Source organism: Carica papaya, chromosome 3 (genome assembly GCF_054855325.1).
Source record: "Carica papaya isolate Zhongbai chromosome 3, ASM5485532v1, whole genome shotgun sequence".
NCBI classification, from domain to species: Eukaryota; Viridiplantae; Streptophyta; class Magnoliopsida; order Brassicales; family Caricaceae; genus Carica; species Carica papaya.
Window position 1 is genome coordinate 9098662 of NC_142311.1, and position 20778 is coordinate 9119439.

The 20778-nt window shown below is 33.3% G+C and overlaps 3 protein-coding genes across 10 annotated transcripts; 2 read left to right on the forward strand and 1 right to left on the reverse strand.

The window, feature by feature from the left end:
* Positions 1–1624: 1624 nt before the first annotated feature.
* Positions 1625–2274, reverse strand: LOC110811550 (mitochondrial import receptor subunit TOM9-2). Its single transcript, XM_022038084.2, has one exon. It carries the CDS (start codon positions 2136–2138, stop codon positions 1836–1838), a length of 303 nt encoding a protein of 100 aa, XP_021893776.1. The 5' UTR covers positions 2139–2274; the 3' UTR covers positions 1625–1835.
* A 345-nt stretch (positions 2275–2619) lies between these two features.
* LOC110811574 (uncharacterized) lies at positions 2620–4246 on the forward strand. 2 transcript variants are annotated; one of them, XM_022038108.2, is made up of 5 exons: positions 2620–2904; positions 3114–3212; positions 3423–3524; positions 3602–3697; positions 3849–4244. In XM_022038108.2, coding segments are annotated over exons 1-5 (546 nt in total). In that variant the 5' UTR covers positions 2620–2903; the 3' UTR covers positions 4097–4244. The 2 variants fall into 2 exon arrangements, with proteins under 2 accessions (XP_021893800.2, XP_021893801.2); XM_022038109.2 differs by lacking the exon at positions 3602–3697 and having other exon boundaries at positions 3849–4246.
* Positions 4247–6630: 2384 nt separating this feature from the next.
* PRP39 (Tetratricopeptide repeat (TPR)-like superfamily protein) lies at positions 6631–18730 on the forward strand. 7 transcript variants are annotated; one of them, XM_088215559.1, is made up of 15 exons: positions 6631–6789; positions 7967–8458; positions 9094–9203; positions 10542–10771; positions 11396–11563; positions 13823–13944; positions 14023–14219; positions 14699–14842; positions 15554–15706; positions 15782–15898; positions 16504–16584; positions 16716–16865; positions 16969–17268; positions 17850–17963; positions 18384–18730. In XM_088215559.1, exons 2-15 carry the CDS (start codon positions 8002–8004, stop codon positions 18492–18494), a joined length of 2454 nt encoding a protein of 817 aa, XP_088071685.1. In that variant the 5' UTR covers positions 6631–6789; positions 7967–8001; the 3' UTR covers positions 18495–18730. The 7 variants fall into 7 exon arrangements, with proteins under 7 accessions (XP_088071685.1, XP_088071684.1, XP_088071682.1 ...); XM_088215558.1 differs by having other exon boundaries at positions 7967–8083; positions 8159–8458; positions 13823–14219; XM_088215560.1 differs by having other exon boundaries at positions 6651–6789; positions 7967–8063; positions 8141–8458; positions 13823–14219.
* Positions 18731–20778: the final 2048 nt, after the last annotated feature.

Consider the following 20778-nt stretch of genomic DNA (forward strand, 5'->3'; position numbering starts at 1 on the left):
GAAGAGAAAGTAAGCTAACATCAACGAATGTACATTCCAGGAGAAAGACCACACTGGCAATTGCATACCAATGACTGGTCATTCCTGAATGTTTCCAGCAGTTGGCTGCCATTTGCTCAATAAGATATGTAGCCTCAACAAGAGGAGGTCCAATGGCAACTCTTCTGAAAAACAAATTGTGACATTCTTAGCTAGTGAGAAGGATAATTGGCAGGCATCATGACTTAGATGCAGGCTGAACCTTATTTCTAGTCCAAACCTCCATGACCAATTTCATCCATAAGGCCACATCTTCAGAATCAATACTAACTGTTATGCATACCCACATTGCTTGATAGAAATTTCATGGCGTACTTAAGCTTGAGATCTCAATACTTCAACTCACAGAGATCCTGGATTATTTCAAGCTCTTCTAATTTAATAATGTTCCAAGTCCTCCAAAAACCTAGCTTTTCAAAATATAACCCGACATAGTTGCAGCTATTTGGACCTGGCTAATTCTCAATTTCCTAGGTCCATACTACAAAATCAAACAAGTAGGAAACAGTTCCTCATCACTTCATTCAAGACAATGGTCAAGAACTTACAACCAAAAAAATCAAAAAGCTTAATTTTTCTTTTTGATCTGACAGAGATTACCTGAACTAGCAAAGAATAATCATGTTGGGTTGTGTAATTTGTCGACAAATAAGGATCTATAGTTCGCAACAAAAATTGTCAAACACACAGATATAAAAAATCTAACGTTAACCAAGGCAAGCAAACTTGTATGGTGATACACATTTGAGTAAATTGACAGTAAAATCCAGTAATTCCGTAGAGCAACTCACAACGAAATTCATCCATTTCCACTTGACACGAGAAAGTGTTATTCTTTAACTCACAAAAATCAGAGGAAACCTCAACAACCACATATAAAAGCAGAAACAAACCTTTACAATGAGACATTTGTGACAATTGATCAGGAAAATACTATTCCTGTTAGGTTGAGGGTGTCCGCAGAACAACTTAAAGGCAATACATCCACTTTCATTCTTCATAACAAAATTTGATTTGATCAACTCATGAGAAATGTACTGCAGATGATACCGCAACAATCACATGTAAAAGAAGAAACCAATCCCTAATGGAAAACTCTCTTAAGCAGTCAAAACATCCAAAGCTAAAAATGGCATCAGCAACTTATGTTCTTTACCTTATTTTTACTGGATTGAGCAGTATACATTGATCAAATGTCCCGCAATAGAGAAAATCATTCAAAATGACTAAAGATTGTAAAATAAGCATGTGCAACTACTCAACCAAGTCTGTCAACTATATATGTTACATACAGCTCATTCTTTCATGAAAGAGGTCCCTAATACAATTTTTTTTTTTTTTTGAAATACCAAATACAAATATTAGTGGAGACTCTAATACCTCATTCTTCCATGAAAGAGACGGCCACAAAAAGGTTTTTATTTGTGTTCTTCAAACTCTCAACCTTCTAGATGCAATAGTGCAAACGAGAACATAAAAATTACCAGCTGAAATTAAGAGCCATTTTATTCCTGATGCACCATTTACTTTATCCCTCCTGATATCGGAAACAACTCACAAAAGCCCTATTCAGAACAAAACAACATGGCACAGCAGAAAAATGCATTGAAAACCAAGTTCAATCATAACAAGGGAAAGGGGGAGGGGGGGTAACCCTAAAAAGCAATATAAATTATTGTTGTACAGTATCCTCAAACCTCTAACACGACTCGACAGCATCGCTCACTTGGAACTGCCACTAAATGAACCTAAGAAAGAGCAACAGAAAACAAAAGATGACGACGACAAATATCATTTTACTTTTGAGCAGGTTGTGATGCAGACATCGGCGGGGCTCCGAGAAGGCTGGCCTGCTGAAGCTCGATATCGCTAAGCTGCTGGTCGCGATCCATCACGATGATTAAAGGAACTACGAGGATGAGAAAGGTAGTGCCGGCGATCCACGCCGCCTTGCCGGTGCTACGCAGCAACTTCTTGGATACGAAAACGGCGTCGTTAGCGGCTTGCTTTCCGCGAGAGACGATTTGGGAGTTGGTGACTTTGGTCAGAATTCCAGGATCTGCCTTCCCGGCTCCGCTTCTCCTGGATTGTGAGGCCATGGTGTTGTGAGTTTTGGTGCGGAACCTGACGACTTCCAAAGTTCAGCGGAGCAAGACGATGGAGGAAGAAAAGAAGAGAAGGGTTTTGTGCAGGAACTGGGTTTAGGTTTTTTGGGCCGTTCCTAAAGTGATGGACAAGAGTGTAATTATTTAGTTTTATATTTATTTAAGACATTTAATTTACTTCTATTTAGATCGCATTTAAATATTTGAGAAAATAGGTTAAAATTTTTCATTTTAATTTTTAAAATATAAAATATAATTTAATTATTATTTTTATTAAAAAATATTTTCAAACAGAAATTATTAATACCAGTAAGTATAGTAAATAATTCATTTACCTACCATGTGTTAAATAATTTATTTTATATGACAAAATTAATATTTTTTTATAATTTTAAATTAAATATTTAAATAAAAATTCATACATCTTATTAAATATATGACGTAATTTATTAACGATAATATGTATTGTCTAAAGGAGGAGAGAGAAGTATTCCCTGTGCAGGTTCCCTCCCAGAAACGCAAACATAATTGAAAATTGTCAGAAAATCAGATTGGAGAATCCTTCCATCTTGGTTTTCAAGTCAAGAAATCTGCACCTTTTTCTTTTTTCTTCCCCCCCCCCCCCCCCCCCCACCTCCCCCAAACCACCTACTTCATTTTAAGTACTCTCTGGATTACCCATTTTTCTTCATCCAATTTCTGCATTTTGAACTTACAGATCTCATCGACGGCCAGACTTCACTTTGAATTCAAACCAAAAGTGGGTTTCCTCTCATCTCCTCATCCCTCTAATCGTACTTCTTTTTTTGCCCTCTCGATTATGTTTTTGTATGATATATAAGTATATCCTTTTTTACTCGTGAATCTAAGATTATGTATATGTATATTTATTGGAATTTCAAATTGGGTTCCTTTGTAATTTTCTTAAACATGAAAACTTCTTGCTTCCTTGTTTTGTGTCCATTCAAGTGCGCCCAAGGGTGGAGATGAGAAACAAAGAAGAGAATGATGGCTCTGTCTTTCTCAGTTTCATTGAAGCAGTAACAGGGAAAGCTCTCTCTTCCCAAGGTATTATATTAAATACTCTTATCTATAAAGCTTTTCTCTTTGTTTTTTCTTCAAATTTTTCTTAAAAAATTTACAAGTAATTACCAAATTTTTCATCTTCGCTTTGATCTTATGATACCCATTTACCCAATTGACATTACTTTAATTTCAAATATAATGCTTTCTTATGTTCTACAGTATTCTAATCCTGAGTTTAATTAAAATTTGCAGCTAAAGAGCACTCAAGTGGATCCTTAACTTCAATTAAGAGACCCACAGAGATTTATGTCCCAAATATACCAAACCATTCTCTTAATTCTGCATCCAATGAAGGTTGCTTTTTTTTTTTTACTTACTTTGTTTTAAAAAATCATTAGATTCAATATTTAATATTTTATTATCGAATACAGTACAAAACGATAAGAAACAAATAAATCAGTACGATAACAAGTTAGACGGTAGAGCTAATTTTGTTTTCCGACCAAGGGCAATTCTGTCTAGCCCAGGTAATTATATCTCACTAATTTTACATAATTTTTTGTGATCTTTCATTATTATTCTAAACAATAATAATTTTTTATTGATATTCTAGTAATATAATGTTAATGTTCTATTATTTTATTGTTTAAACATTTTTATTTTAAATTTTGTTTGCAGATAACGATAGAGTCATCGGTTGTAGAAACAAAGTAAGTAGTGAAAAATCTTTGGCTCCAAATAAACATAATTTTAGAGAAGAGAAAGAAATGAAGACAGAAGTTATTACCACGAAGATTAAATCTTCGACTTCAAAAATATTGCCTTCAAATGTAATAAAAAACTATAATTTGAAAAAACAAGAGATTTTGCCAAATAGAACTTGTCGAGTTCGAATCAATGGTTCCACTACAACAAGAAAAATTTAAGTAAAAAATGTAATAGTACTTGCTTTTACTTTGTTGAAATTTCATCAATATTCGGACATTTTTGGTTTCTGATAGTTCGATTGATTTTCATGTTTATGCATTTTTTTTCCTTCTCCTATTGGTTCTTTGTACTTATTGAGATTTTTTCACTTATGCTATAAAAAATTTTAATTGTTGTTTGAATATATAAGAGTATATATGTTGAGTTTTAGATAAGTACATACAAATGTATATAATGGGATTGATGTAAAAATATAAATATTTTATTATATAGTTAGAGTTTTTTATAGATAAATATTATAATGAATTATTTTTTTTTTAAATTAAGTTTGTTCATTTCGAGATAAATGTCACATATGACTATATAAAATTTTAATAATATTATGACACACTCTTATTAAAAGTTATAATGTCAAGAGTTTTAAAAATAATGAGTACGTTATGATTAAAAGTCACTATATCTATAATGTAAAAAAATAAATAACTAAAAATTCAACTAAGAAATTTTTTTTCTCTTCGAAAAATATGGTTAAAGGATATTAAGTAAAACAAAAAAAAAATCAAATTTTAATATCAATTTTTGTCATGATCAACCAATGTTTATAACTAAATTGTTGATACATTCATTTATATATAATAAGGTGTGATAAAGTTTATTGTATTTTCGTATATATTTTTGTGCAAAAGTTATTTTTATTATATTATAATTATTAATATATGCGCATAAATTAATTAATGAATTCATAAATTTATTTTTTAAAAAAAATAAGTGATTGATGGTTAATTAAATTATCAATTTAAACGATATTAAATTTGACCTTTAATTTTTATCTTACTTTAAACAGTAAACCTAATCATAGTTGAAAATAGATTCAAGATTTATGCGATGAGAGAAAATATGGAAAGGGAACAAAAATTTTCTCCCATGCCCGTTCATATTTTATGATAAGGTCGGCATGGGGATTTTCCTCCCATGTTAAAAAAAAAAAAAGTTAGTTTATGGGACATATTTCTCCATGGAAATTCTTATATGATGGTGTTCTTCTATAAAATATGTTTTCATGATTATCAAATTTTCTCTTAGCAAAGTTCAAAAGTATATTTCAAAATACAAGTTTAAATTTAAGAGATGTTGATCAAGAAAATTGTGTGGTTTGAGAGTCTTTTATTTTATAGAAAAATATTTATATTTTTTTACGAATATTTTCACAATTAAAGTTTTGTTATCCAGTTAAAAAGTATTATCTAGATAGATTCGTCTATATTTTCATGAGAAGTTTCTTTCACTATAAAAAATGTTCTCGTAAATAGTAGTTTTTTATTTTTTTAAAATAATTTTTTTTATATTGTTTAAATTAAAATTTTAAGTTATAACTTTAATAAAAAATTTGCTTACTTAAGGTTATTTTAAATAAGAGAAAATTCATATACTATCTCCTATATATTATTAATAATATGCACGCGAAGTTAATTACATAAAATGCATGGTAGATATTGGTGTAGTGATTTTTTTTTCATATGTAATTTAGTCATTATTTTGAATAATAATAAATACAATGGTTTGATGTTTATCTTTTATTACTAACCTATGAATGTTCAAATTTATTTTAATGATACAAACATTATTCAAATAAATGATCAATATGTGTATTTATTTAAAAAATTTCGTAAATTTGAGTCAAACTGTACTCCGTATATATATTTACTTGAATGTATTTCTATTGTATCATAATTAATATATATATATTAGATAATTAATAAATACACACATTTATTTAAAAAATTAATTTTAATTATAAATATAACTAGTATATAAGTATTAGTGACAATATAACTCTCTTAATTATATATTTATTTATATTTTAAAGTACTCTTGCAACTATTTTAAATTATCAATACGTTGTTTGCCACATGAAAATATTTTTGTATTTTTATTTTTAAATCTAGATATGGCTATTGCCTATATTTGTTAGCTGAAGTATGTAAAAGTTGTATATTTATGAAATAATTAAAATATTTAAAAAAATTATAGAAAAACTAAAAATAGCATTTCAAAAATTTCAAACATCATATTATTTTTATTATAATTTTCTTCTTTCTAATTAACTTTATACATAATTGAAATACATATAAAAATCATTATATTGTGTATATAATATGATTAATTTTTTTTTTTTTGTACATAATGCAAAGCGGATCAGGTTTAAATTACAAAATCTGCCATCAGCCAATGTGTTTTCTTCCCGAGGCTTAATCAATTTGGACCGATCATGTTGGGCCTAAACTGAACTAAAAAGGGCCTACCCAATAGTTGTCTCACGTGTCACCACCTCAGGAATCAGTCACCTGATGTGTTGGCACCCGCCATCGAGTCCAAACGACACCGTATACTAAGTCTTCCAATCCAACGGTCCTGATTAAAACACATCCTGACAGTTTTACATGTCTATATTCATCGATGCTCCACTGTATTAAACCCCTCACACTGAACCTGATTAGGCACCCTAGTCTCTCCTCTAATTCTTTCTAATTTCTCTCTCGCTCCTCTTTTATTAACCCCACCCTACCGAATAACAAAAATCCAAACTGGAGGCAAAGCTTCGAAGGAACTGTTTTAACACCTCTCTCTCTCTCTCTCTCTCTCTCTCTCTGTCTCGAACTTTCTCCAGACGACGCCGTCTCATAGCCTCCCGGTACTTCTCTCCTCTCAGTCTCGTCTCTCTTTCTCCTTCTCCCCCCTTCCTCTATCTCTTCCTGCTTCTTTTATGGTGGATGGTTTGTGTTAACAAGTTTAATTTGTTGAAAATTGCATATTAGGGTTTGTTTCTTGTTACTCGTGTTTATTCTTGCAATGCCTTTCTGTTATTTGAAATTTCGATCTAATACTAGTTTTATGTGGCATACTTGCATGGACCATCCCATCCTATAGATTTATTTGTTTTAGTTAAACCGCTTTGTGTCTGGACTTTTTTTGTTTCGGATAGGAGAAATTGGTATGCTATTTTGTCAGACATGTGTTTTCATTATTATTTTCTATCCTATACATAGTGTTGGACGACCTTTGCAGTCTGTAGGTTATTTCAGGTCGCTACTCTGGTCTCTTATTGGAATACAACTTGAAAAATAGCATTGACAACGCATCCTCGTTAGGATTGAGAGAGTTCTTTAAAAAGTGGTAGTAGAAAGTTTTAGACTACTTTTCTTGAATGTGGATATTGTTTTTAGAATAAACAGCCCAAATACTTAGCTGAATGGTTGACACATACTTTAGTCTATAAGAGTTTGTAGATTTGAGTTGGGCTGTTATTCCATGTGTTCTTATTTGGAGATTGTTTTCTGACAGTGAAATTAATATTTATATATTACCTAAATGATGGGCGTATGAATTTTTAATCAAACAAAGAATTATTTACTTGCTATAAATGAGTATTAAAGGTTAGCTACTGTTGTGGTAAACTCTGTGGATTTTGAGAGGTGACTAATATATAGTAATATGGTCATACAACTGTAAAAATGGGCATCGAAATTGTATCTCCGATAAGAGTGACTGCTTTAAAAGGTGAAATAAACTATAGAATTTTAATTTGGATATAAAGGTGTAAGTGAAGGAATTCAATTTTGAAAAATCCCATCACTGGGTATCTCTTTTAATTGGAAGTTTACTGGCGGATTTATATCTGTCAGAATGTGCAGACTTGTGTATCAATATAAGTGCTTTCACCATTATCTACAGGGTATATTAGAAAATTTTCCAGCTACTTGGTTTTAATGATTTTTTAAATTATTTTTACGCTTCCCTGCAGTTTATATTTTGATTATTATCCACATATATTATGGCAATTTTACATGTGTTTTCTGGTATTCTTGCAGTCCATATATTAAGGGTAAAGGTCAATTCACCTGGTATGGGGGATAGTGAAACAGTCATTGCGGAAGCTTCTCCTGTGGCAGCCTATTCCTCTGTGGGGTACACATCCACTGCCTATGGTGATGCAAACTCTAATATTTCCAATACTATTTCATTTTCTTCTGAGGCTACTGCAGACTTTACTGCATGTGCAGCTCCAGCTGATGCAACTAATACAGTTGCTAGTATAGGTGAAGGAAATACCTACAATCTTGATCACAATTCTGCATTCCAAGAACCTTATGTTGGTATGGAAACCCCAAGTAAGCCGAACACAGAGAACGTTGTTGCTACTGAAGGTGCAGCAATGGATTCATCCAAAGCTGCTGGTTATGAGTCGACTGTAAATGGTAATATTGTCAGTGAAATGGGAAATGTAATGCTGATCGAAAATGGAAATGCCACAGATAACTTGACTGGAGTTTCTGCTGCAACTGGGTATGCAGATGGTGCTGGTATGTCTTTATGGTCTTTTATGGTCTGCCATATTGAATATGATGAAATTTAGTATAATCTTGTTGTACGATTGATTTATTTTATAAGTTTTGAGTTTATGGTATTGAGAGAATCGTGAGATGCTAAAAGCCTTAAGTAACCATCTGGAACTGGGAGTTATTCTGTATATTTTTTTTGGTGGTTCTCTAGCTCAGTTTAACTCTTGTCTCTTTACCTAAAGGCTAAGGTATTACAAAAAATTGAGCACCTTTTTCCCATTCAAAACAGAAGGAACTTTTCCATTGGGTTGAGATTTTGTAGCTGTTTTTTACCTCTATCACAAGCCTTGTTCTAAAGCAATCAACTAATAAATTGGGAACTGTATTCTGGCCATATTTTCAGTGTTGAGATTTTTTTGCTGTCTTTTACTTCTACTGCATTTCATGTTCTAAAGCAATCAACTATTAGTTTTGGAACTGTTGGCTGACCATATAAGATAATTTCATGATTACCTTTTGATTTACTTTTAACTATACTATGAATTCTGAAGTTCTTTATGATATGCCTGTTTGTTTACGACTTGTTCTTCCTTTCTAATGATTTTAGATTGCAAAATTTTTAAAATGTTTCATGCTTGGTTACTCTTTATCTCCAGAGGCAGCTCTGTCAGGTGAAGAGGATAGGTTGTGGAGCATTGTGAGGGCTAATTCTCTAGATTTTAATGCATGGACTGCTTTGATTGAAGAGACAGAAAAGTTGGCTGAGGTATTTATCAATATAATTATGCCTAACTTTTTAATTGTCTATGTTTATGTTTTTTAAGCTTTGCCAAATCATCATGCAATTTGAGAAGTAGTGTGTTTTGGGGCTGCCAGTAATAAATTTAGTGTTGGATCAGAGAGTTCAAATAGGCTGCTCTTTGTTGCCTTTTGGGATGAATTTTTTTCTCTAAGTGGCTCATGATAATAGTGGGAGCAGAAAATAAGGTGTTTTACCACTTGCACAAGCCGGCTCTCTTGTACATCATTTAAAGCTGAGACATCTAGACCTTTCTGAATTTAGAATCAGCCAATATTTAATAAATTCAAAACATTCAAGTAATATGATAGCCATGTGGCTGGAATCAGTCATTGTCATTCAAAAAGGATTATGCGTCTTTATGTAAAGGGTGGCATGTTTAGAATAGTGATGATTGATGAGGCATTTACTGAGGGATCGTCAATTAAGGTTCTACTAGATTTTTGTCAACTTTTTGTGTTTTTTTTTTAAATAAAAAATATGAATCTGTATTGATGTAAGATGCTAAGGGAGCACTGTCCATGTACAAAATTTACATCTCAATTAGCATATCTACAATGTCACTTAAATCATCAAAACAATCAAGGTTATGCCCTAATATGTTTTAGCCAAAATAGTGAAACCGGTTATCCTTGATGTTGTTAAAGTCAGACTCAACTCCATCAAAAGCCCTGTTGTTTCTTTTATTCCAGATGACCTAAAAAATAGTGAGAGGAACGAATCTGATTGATTTAGTATTGCTACCTAGACCTTCCCAGGCCATCAATTCGGTGCTAACTTTTTCAGACATTACTCAAGAAACCCCCAACAGCCCAGGAATCATGTTGCAAAGTTTGTGAGTAGTAGGGCATCTCAATAGAAGGTGATTGCGGGTTTTCATGGCATTTTTACAAAGGAAGCATCTATTGACAATAGTAGGACATCTCAACTTTTTGTGGTTGCATTATATTTCTTCCTTGATTCATTTTGTTATCCTGAATCCGTTGGCTGTCCTACTGTTTTTATTTTGAGTGTTGCTTCAATTTCGTCACCCTTGTTTATATTGGAAATTGTTGCTACTTCCAGTTATATTTGCATTACATCGATAGTATATAGGACTTTATTTACAATTACGTTTTCATCTTATTTTTTAACAAATTACTCTAAAGTGTCAGTTTTGTTGATCAATATGCAGCTTGCGGCTTATGAATTTTGTGTCTTCAGTTTTCAATGATTGTTATTTCTTCTACTTATTTCGTTCGAGTTTTATTTTCAGGGTTCCCACATGTCCACAGAACTGACATTTAATGTTTATCCCACATGTAGGACAACATATTGAAAATCCGAAAGATTTATGATGCATTTTTAGCCGAATTTCCTTTGTGTTATGGTTACTGGAAAAAGTATGCCGACCATGAGGCACGTGTTGGTGCTATGGACAAAGTTGTGGAGGTTTATGAGAGAGCAGTTCAAGGGGTGACGTATTCAGTGGACATTTGGTTACATTATTGCGTGTTTGCCATTAACACATATGGAGATCCAGACACAATTAGAAGGTAATAGCTGCTCATGTATCCATTATTGCTGTTGGTCTGAGTCAGGAAACCATGATTGTTTGATTTCCATAGTCAGAAGGATCCAGTGATTTTTTTCTTTTTGCTTTCTAACATTATTTCAGTATTCGTGCAACAGTGATTCTTCTCATTTATGGCGGAAAGGTTTGAAAGGAATGCACTTAGAAATGCTTTTTATGATTTGGAACCCTTGATAAGGCTACTGTTGAGTAGCTGTTCAATTTGTTTTAAAACTTATTTTCTGACCTCATTATAGACCTTACTTTCTCGCTCCCCTTCTCTGAAAGTCTGTGTCATAGTCACATAGTTATTCATGAGCATTGCCTGTCTTTAACTTTGACAATCTGAAGTGCATCAATATCCAAAATGCTGCCGGGAAGATCTCGTCCAGTTAAGGGCTAAGATGGCCTCTATCACTGCTTCATTTCGGACTAGTATGAATTTTATCGGGAAGGTAAATGCAGCATTTGGAAGTGTCATCATATGCTGTTAGAATCCTTCAACATTTGTGCTCCGATCTCCCATATTTTATTGATATGTTGCAGTGTTGTGGTTTATGTTCGTGATTGTATCTTGACACTACCTTAAACTCTGATGGTGGTGCAGGCTTTTTGAACGCGGATTAGCTTATGTTGGAACAGATTATTTGTCTTATCCCCTCTGGGACAAATATATTGAATATGAATACATGCACCAAGAATGGGGCCGGCTTGCCATGATTTACACCAGAATATTAGAGAATCCCATTCAAAATATTGATCGATATTTCAGCAGGTAATTTCATGATAATAACTGCATACTTGTTTAGTCACCTAGTTTTGAGTTGTTAGCTTTATTTTGATGTTTTGTCCTCGCACTTTGAATTTGTCTCTGTACCAAGTGGAAACCTTATTGAATATGAGAATTAATTTGCCGTAATTGCTTTATATAAATTGCTTCTATTTTCTAAAAGATATATGATTTAACCTCTAATCTGTTAGATTTGAAATCAATTTGCATATAGTCAGATGCATCTTGTTATAATGTTAACTCTCATCTAATACCCCATGGACATGCGGTGAAAACCTTCATGTTTTAGAAAACAAAGTAAAACTTCTGATACAGTTCATTAGATGAGTGGTTGGATGGTGGTGCTACGATTCTCCATATTTTTGCGCTCGCTCGACATAAGGAGGCCAAGTTCTAGGAGACTTTTTGTGGTCTAAAAGGGAATTGCTCGTGGTTTGTAGAAGTTTTTAGAAATCTGAATAATTGGGAGGTCAATGAATATGAATTTGTTCTGGTGTTTTGAGTATTGATTTAATGAATTAAAAAAGAAAATCTGAGAGCTTCCTTTCCATCTTGGTCATGGGCTTCCATACATTCACATCTAAGAATCTTGTATCCTTTGGCAAACCCTAATGTTTCGTAGGCAACTCATATTTTACACCCAAGAACAACAAAATAGCCCTCCACCTATAAATTATCGTTTCTTTCAGTTAGGTCCTTTTGTAATTGTCTAACTAAAAATGAGGGCACAGATAGTAGTTTTCCTTTTTGACAAATTTGGAAGGTTAATGCTCCTTCCGGAGTCGCTTTCTTTGTACAGGAAGTATGTCGTGGGTGTATCCTTGCTATTGAAAAACTGATGAGGAGGGGGAAAATATTGGTGAGCGGATGTTTCTTATGTAAAAAGCCAGGATAGATTGAGGAGAAACCAAGCAAAATGCCAGAACTTCCTTTCCATCTTGGTCACGGGCTCCCATATATTCACATTTAAGAATCTTGTACCCCTTGGCAAATTCTAATATTTCAATGGCAACTCGTATCTTACACCCAAGAACAACAACATAACCCTCCATCCATAAATTATTGTTTTCTTGGTCAGGTCCTCTTATACGTATCTGACTAAAAATGATGCCACATACACTAGTTTTCCTTTATCTAGAAGATTAATGCTCTATAATTAAAGTTGCTTTCTTTGTATCGGAAACAGGTTGTGGGTATACTTACTATTGACAAATTGATGAAAATGGGGCAAAGTTTGGTGAACATATGTTTCTTATGTAAAAGGGACGGGGAGTCCTATAATCATGTTCTTCTTTGGTGCTTGTTTGTGTATAAATGTGGACCTTGGTTTATGGGTTATTGGAGATCAGTTGGGTGTGTTCGGTTCTGTGAGGGAAGAGATTTGAGTTTGGAAGGGTATTAGTGGAGGGATGGTTGGTTTTGTGAAGGAAGAGATTTGTGCTTGGAAGGGTATTATTGGAGGGAAGAAACGTGTGAGTCTCATTCCCCTTTCTATCTCTTGGGTAGTGTAGAAAGAGAGAAACATGAGAGCTTTTGAGGGGTTGGAAGATAACTCTATTAGGGTTAGAGATAGATGGTTTCAGACCCTGAATTTTTTCATTATGAGTCATTCTCTTTACATAATGGGGGATTTTGGGGACTTTATTGATATTTTAATTGATATGTAATTATTTTTTGTAAATGGGTTGGCACCCCCATGGTGCTTGTGAATGAATGAATCACACGGTACTTTTTATAAAAAAAATAAATTATTGTTTTCATTTAGGCTAAAGTTTTTGAGTTGCTTCAGTCCATTACTAAGGAGCTTGTGAGCTTTAACTTGAAGGGGAGTGTTGGAGCATAAGAGAGAATTCCTATGTAGGCATTTCCTGTACAAGCACCTCTTCTGGTTGTGGTTGTTGCTATAAAATGGATTTTTTTTTTCAATTTTAACAATAAGAAGAAAACTATAGTAATAAAGTGTGACTTTTCCTTGCTAACACATCTTCTGGTTTCTTAATCTTTCTGTTGCACAGTTAGCTTTTTTTCCTTTAAAGCCATTCACAGAGTTTTAATCATTTGATAGTAGTTATTGTTTTCCCTACTCAACATCTTTTTAGGAATGTTTAGAATCACCTCTTTTGTTCTTTCCATAATTCTCCATTGCGTGTGTATTATAGTTTCTGCATATGGATGTGTTTCTTCATTTTATTTTGCCTATTATTTCATTGATTTATTAATAAGTCTCTGGAAATGGTTCTACAGTTTTAAGGAGCTGGCTGAAAGAACACCTTTGTCAGAGTTACGGACCCCTGAGGAAGCTGCTGCTGGTGCTGCTGCTGCTGGTGCTGCTGCTGCTGGTGCAGCAGATGGACTTTCAGAATCTGGTGAGAAAGTAAATGAAGGAGAGGCTCAACCTAATGCTACAGAGCAATCTCCTAAACCTGTAAGTGCTGGTTTAACAGAAGCAGAGGAGTTGGAGAAGTATATCGCCCTTAGAGAAGAGATGTATAAGAAAGCTAAAGAGTTCGAATCTAAGATCATTGGTTTTGAAACAGCTATACGGAGGCCCTACTTCCATGTGCGGCCCCTCAATGTTGCCGAGCTTGAAAATTGGCATAATTTTCTGGATTTTATAGAGAGAGAAGGTGACCTCAACAAGGTATTCGAGTTGTTTGCTTTCCATCTTGACAATATCTGGTTTGTGGTCTTTAGCTGTCCTATTTATTACACATTGGCTTACAGTAAGTAATATCTGCTGCATCATTTTATTGGCTAAACCGTTGGATGAAGCAACTTTTTAAACGGGAAATTGAACTGAGACTAGAGCAGTGGCCCTCGATTTGGTTACGTTAAGGCTAAGTACTTCGAACCCTCATTTGTCAGTGGACATTTTAGGTTCGTGATGTATAGTAATTTTGCTCTTTTTAAAGTTCCAATGTTATGCATGCAGGTATCTTCTTGTCTTCCTAACCATCTGTCTGTCAGGCAAGGAGGGTCCCTCTTATATTTGGGGGCCTCTCTGTTCCTCCAATGGAGTATTTCTTATGCATTTCTCCTTTGTGTTTTGTGTTATACCTGTGATTATCATCTTGGTGAACTAGGATGTTCGTTTTAACCTGTTATATTTCTGTGAATCAGGTGGTCAAGTTGTATGAAAGATGCATAATTGCATGTGCAAATTATCCTGAATACTGGATTAGATATGTTTTATGTATGGAAGCTAGTGGTAGTATGGATCTTGCAGATAATGCCCTTGCTCGTGCAACACAAGTCTTTGTCAAGGTAGGAAACTTTATTTTACTGGATGACTTGGTGGTATTGCTTGTAGTTGATTTAAATCTATCCTTTTCTTGGTCTTATAAGGAGAAAGTGATAGTGGAACATTTTGAGACTATGGGAGCAGACTAACAATCTTTTGCTCATTGCCTTTTATGTCATTAATTTTTCCTGATGTATCTAAATTATGTAGAAGAACTTAGAAAAGGAACCAATAAGGCCTTGCTGAGAGGCCAAGGCGGCAGGATATTTTGTTTATTGTTTTTCTCTAGGTGGAAGTAATGCCCAATAGTAAGAAATTTTAATATTTTAATCCGTAAACAAAGTGATATTTCTGTCTTGGGATATAGATTTTATAGTGATCAAGAGTTTTGACACGGAACAGAAGTAATAAGGGCTGCAGTGGCTCACTGTTGAAAAATGGACATTGTTTATATATTTATTTTTTCCTTTGTTGTTGACCTGTTCCGAGGTTCATTTTACTGTTTGATCTTGTATTGCCGAAATGATTTGAAGGAAAGGAACTTTCCTCTGATTATGAACTGTGATTGTCTAAAGGACAATATTTGTGTTTTATTTACAAATTTTATCTATTGGACTATTTATGTCGTGGTGGATGCAAGTGTATTATGGCATGTATGAGTATTGATGTATACTTGATCTTGTCTATGTTACTGCCATATATTTAAACTTTTTGTTTGTCACATTCTTTGACAGAGACAACCAGAGATTCACCTTTTTGCTGCTCGATTCAAAGAGCAGAATGGGGACATAGCTGGTGCTCGAGCTGCATATCAACTTGTGCATACAGAAATTTCACCTGGTCTCCTTGAAGCAATTATCAAACATGCAAACATGGAACACCGTCTAGTAAGTTGTTAAGTTGGTGGTGAATTTAATTTGATAAAGATATTTCATTTTGTAACTGTCTCTCATAATTTACAGGGGAACCTTGAAGATGCCTTCTCTTTATATGAGCAGGCTATTGCAATTGAGAAAGGAAAAGAACATTCCCAAACTTTACCAGTGTTGTATGCTCAGTATTCTCGTTTTGTTCTTCTGGTAGGTTGGGTTATTTATGTCTGGAATTGCATTTCTTTCTCTTTTCTTTTTTTGCAAGCAGGGTAGGTACTGTTTTAGGGAAGTTATTATTATCTTTCAGAAACTGACAAGTTAATTGGTTCTTAGATTTTAAATTTATCCACTAATGTATCATCTTGTATTGCTTTATAGAGATGTAAACTGTAGATTAATTTGTGATGATGTGGAACAGACTGACATGAACCGTAATCATTAAAGCAGTGTCTTCCCAACTTAATTAATTATGCTCCCTGAATCTTTTTTTTTTTAAGAAGCCCAACTGTAATGATTGAATTTAGCTTTGTGCACTTGTTTTTGCAGCCTTTTAATATATTTTTTGTTAGGTTATTCTTACTAGTCTAGTATTTGTTCTCTGAATGATCTAATTGCTTGGTTTTTTTCATGTGTAATTCTCATGTATAATCTTTCTATGTTAAAGATGTAACTGAAACTGCAGTTAATATGAGCTTCCTGCTGATATTGGAGGATTAAGTAGTTTGCTTTACGCTTTAATTTTTAGGTGTCCCTTTGTTTTCCTTGTTTCTTATTCGGCGTCTCTTTCATAGTTCTTTGAATTCTGTGTGTAGGTTTCTGGTGATGCAGAGAAAGCTAGGAAAATTCTTGTTGAAGCGCTTGATCATGTCCAACTCTCAAAACCACTCATTGAGGTCTGTTCTATGTTCTTCATCTCTCAATCTATCTTTATCCACTAGTTCTCGAACTCTATAGACTAGCCCATTGTGATGGGGATGGGGATAATACCTTTCAGAGGAAATTAATGGATGATATTCTTTTTCAGGCATTAATACATTTTGAGACAATACAATCACCACCTAGGCGGATAGACTTTTTAGACTCATTGGTTGATAAGTTCATATTGCCCAACTCAGATACTGCCAATGCTGCAAGTCCTGCTGAGAAGGAGGAGCTTTCTAGCATATTTCTGGAGGTAACTTTTTTTTGGTTGTCTTAGCACTTACAGTCATTATACCTGCAATAACTTGGTGATAATATCTTTAGCTTGTCTTGTAATGTGCTTAATGATCTGGCAGTTCTTAGGTCTTTTTGGAGATGTTCTGTCGATTAAGAAAGCTGAGGATCGGCATGCCAAGCTCTTTTTACCTCATAGAAGCATGCCAGAGTTCAAAAAGCGTCATGCAGATGATTGTCTTGTCTCAGATAAAACAAAGATGGCCAGATCCTATGCTGGTGTTCCGTCTGCTCAGTCTTTGATGGGTGCTTATCCGAATGCACCAAACCAGTGGGCAGGTGGCTATGGTTTGCAGTCCCAAACTTGGCCTCCTGTTACGCAAGCGCAGGCACAACATTGGACACCTGCTTATGGGCAACAGGTGATTTTCTCTATTTTTCTCCTTCTATAGTACCTTAATATTGGTTCTTATTACAAGTAATCTAGAAGCTTGTTATATATGAACCTGAATTATCGTCAGTGTAGTATCATACTGTGCCAGGGAATCCTAATATTCTCAATTTTGATTCTTTTACATTAAATTTCATTCTGTGAATACTGAATGCTACTTACCACTTACAAGAAGTTTTTTCAGTTGATATGACACATATTTAGATCTTTACAGCCATTGCTTTCATAGATTTCTGAACATTTCTCTTCTCATGGTTCATTTCTTTCCAAGCTTTTTTGAAGTGAATGGCGGATTTGGACCTGTTTTACTTGGTACAATTACTCCTGGTGTTCTTAACAATATGTATGTGAACATTAATTGGCTGTCCTCAGTAAAGCTTGTTAAGATTCTATTTTATCACGGGCTAATGCAGGAATTATGATAATAATTCAGTATAGTTTGAGTACATAAGAGCATGTTTCTGCAGAATCATTTTAACTCTATGTTACCAAATTTCAAATTCTCATTATTATTATTCATGTGCTGATCTTTTTGAAAATGCTTTCTAATAGGCTGCATATGGTGCATATAGTGGTTATGCAAGCACTTATCCCACTCCTCAAGCACCAACATCCGTACCACAAAGTGCTGCTTATGGTGCTTATCCTTCTACATATCCTGTTCAGGTACACAAAGCTTTTGGTACCAATTGTAATTTTCCTTGGCTAGGTCAATTTTACATAAAGGAATACTGTCATGTTCTTGATTAAAAAATCATTATCTTTCTGTCATGCTATTCAACTGCGCTGTTTGTGCATTACACCTTTTAAGTGAACTGAGAAATTTGTAATTGATTTGTTTTGACACCAGTACACCTGACACGAATTGATGTTAGTTTTGGAACCATCAAATTGATTCATCAGAAAAATATGATGGAACCTGGCATTGTCCAACTTCTGTTTCATTGTACAATATGTTTATGGACGTTGGTTAGGGGATGGTTTAGAACTACAAATAATGGAGGCATTTCTTATTTGAAAAATTTACAAGGCAATTCTTTTGGGATTGTTTATTGTACAGAGCTCATAATTTTCTTATAATTTCAGCAGACATACCCGCAACAAAGTTATGCGCAACTAACTGCATCAGCAGCAACAGTAACCCCTACGCAGCAACCTGGTTCAGCTCCTCAGGCATACTATGGATCTTATTACTGAGGAAGTTGTTGCTTCTTTTGGTGCCTGTAATCTATTCTTTTCTCTCAGTTCATTTTTAATGGTTATCCTTAACTGTAACTTGTTTTTTTCTGGACAAGGGAGGGTGTGGACACGAATGTGCTAGAGGGAGCCCAAAAAAATGGAGGATAGAAATTTGTTCTGGTAGCTACAGTAAGAGAAAATTGTATTACTAGGTAGTTCCTATTTTGTAATTCTCAGGGGTTTTTGCTTTTTGATCCTTTTTTTTTTTTTTTTTTTTTTTTTTTTTTTTTTTTTCTTTTTGCCTTTTCGTGCTTCTCTGCCCTTCCTCACCCAGAAAAGATTTTTTTTTTTTTTAAAAGAAGAGATGATGCTAATATTAGTGTTTGAACTGAGGAATATAACAATCTGGGTTTTGTTTCTCAATTTTAGTTTTAGTTGCTTAAAGATCCTTTCTTTTTTTTTTGGGGCTAGAAATTGTTCTGTTAGGGATTATATATTATGTAAGAACATTGTGGGTAAATTGAGTATTATTATGATGTTTAGTTCATCAGTAATACTTTTGTTAGCAGTAGTCTAGAGTTGCTGAATTATCAGTTTAAGGTTATTATTATCGTTATTATTATCGATCATTATTTGCTCTGACTTGAGAAGAAACTATAAATATAAAGTTAAATTTTTTACAACAAAGAAACTAATAATCTAAGTGCTTAGTATGTCAAACAGGCCATTGGTCTTACACAAATTCGTTCACAGGGCAATGGCCTGTATAATCATTATTTATTACTACGGGAAACGTCTTATTTCTTTCCCTACAAAGAAAAAGTAGTTTGGTAATGCGTAGGGAAGTAATTTTTGCGTGGAGAAAGTAGGAAAATGGTTACACTCATCAAGTATTGAAGTATTTATTTTTTGAGGGTGATTAATCATCTAATATATTAATTTACGTACTAAAATATTTAATGGGATCGGCCATGTTGCTACCACATAACAGATGGATATATTATACAATACTGGAGAGCTGCGTGAAGGTATAAAGGAATTACTGAGTAACATATTCTTTAACATATTAGAGAATAAATTTTGACATAATATCTTTTATATTTAACTCTTCTTATATTAGAGAGTCTAAGTCTGACTTCCATAATTAATTGTTCTTTATATTTTTTCTGCATCAATCACGTAATTAATTAGACAAATCTTTTATGTATATGTTAAATGTTTATTAGAAAATTTAATTAAGTATTATTTTAATAAAATAGATATATTTAGAGATTTAGTGAAGAATGATTAACAAATCTCGTGATTCATCTTAAATTTATTTCAATTATTATTATTTTTTGGGTCCTTTCTTTTAATTTAATAATATTTCTGAATATGGAAGCTGAGCAGGGAATATATTAAATAATTAATTTTGGTAATTAAGTAAAAATATCTATGAGTCCATTTCCCAATAGTCTTATGTTTATAAAGGTCCAAAAATATTTAGAGATGAAGAAAAAAAAAATGTGTAGGGGGGAAAAATTCTACAAAATTATATGAGACTTGTTGTGCCAAATGGGGGAAGAATTTTAAGGCGGATTTTTTGTTTGGGTTAAATTTATTTGTTCTGTTTTCAGTCAGTAAAAATCTCAAGGACACTCATTTAGTACTTCCTTTCAAGAATTTTTTTCTCCTAAGGAATTATCAGATTATCCCCTTCCCCTCTCTCTCTCTCTCTCTCTCTCTCTCTTAGGGTATTTTGAAGATGAAGTCATGTCCCATTTTAGAACTATCATCTATCTATTTATATAGAGTTAATATGATGTCAACTTTTTCACCTTTTACTTGGGTAATCCCAACAAATATTGTTGTTATGTTTAACAATAACAATACTATAAGAATTTTAAATATGTACACACACACACACACATATATATATAAAAGAGACTTCTAACACATGATTAATGGATTTAAAACAACAATAATCTCAATCGTTCGGAAACACAATTAATTTATAAAACAAAGATTTAATGTTATCAATCCCTGCTTCCAAATCTTTTTTTGAAGTAATTTTTCATCATCAACCCACGATGAAAGTTTTCCAAAACATTAAAATTATGAGATGCATTATAGTATTAAGTATTTGATTTATGTTATGTATAGTACTTAAATATTTTAAATCTTCATATAATAAATAATAAATATTTGTGAAATAAATTAAAATGACTATTGAAATCGAAAAAAAAACAAAAACAAAAAATTGCCGTGTACGATTCCCATCCTAATTTATTTAGGGTTAATTGCTGTGTGTGTATAAATAACA

What these genes read in the sequence shown, in the direction of transcription:
- LOC110811550 (XM_022038084.2), bottom strand. Translation starts at nt 2,138, where the DNA reads ATGGCCTCACAATCCAGGAGAAGCGGAGCCGGGAAGGCAGATCCTGGA.
- LOC110811574 (XM_022038108.2), top strand. An exon ending in GAAAGCTCTCTCTTCCCAAG is followed by an intron (nt 3,213 to 3,422) that starts GTATTATATTAA and finishes TAAAATTTGCAG; the next exon opens with CTAAAGAGCACTCAAGTGGA. An exon ending in TAATTCTGCATCCAATGAAG is followed by an intron (nt 3,525 to 3,601) that starts GTTGCTTTTTTT and finishes TATCGAATACAG; the next exon opens with TACAAAACGATAAGAAACAA.
- PRP39 (XM_088215556.1), top strand. Translation starts at nt 8,002, where the DNA reads ATGGGGGATAGTGAAACAGTCATTGCGGAAGCTTCTCCTGTGGCAGCC. An exon ending in AGACAGAAAAGTTGGCTGAG is followed by an intron (nt 9,204 to 10,541) that starts GTATTTATCAAT and finishes TCCCACATGTAG; the next exon opens with GACAACATATTGAAAATCCG. An exon ending in CTTCTACATATCCTGTTCAG is followed by an intron (nt 17,964 to 18,383) that starts GTACACAAAGCT and finishes TTATAATTTCAG; the next exon opens with CAGACATACCCGCAACAAAG.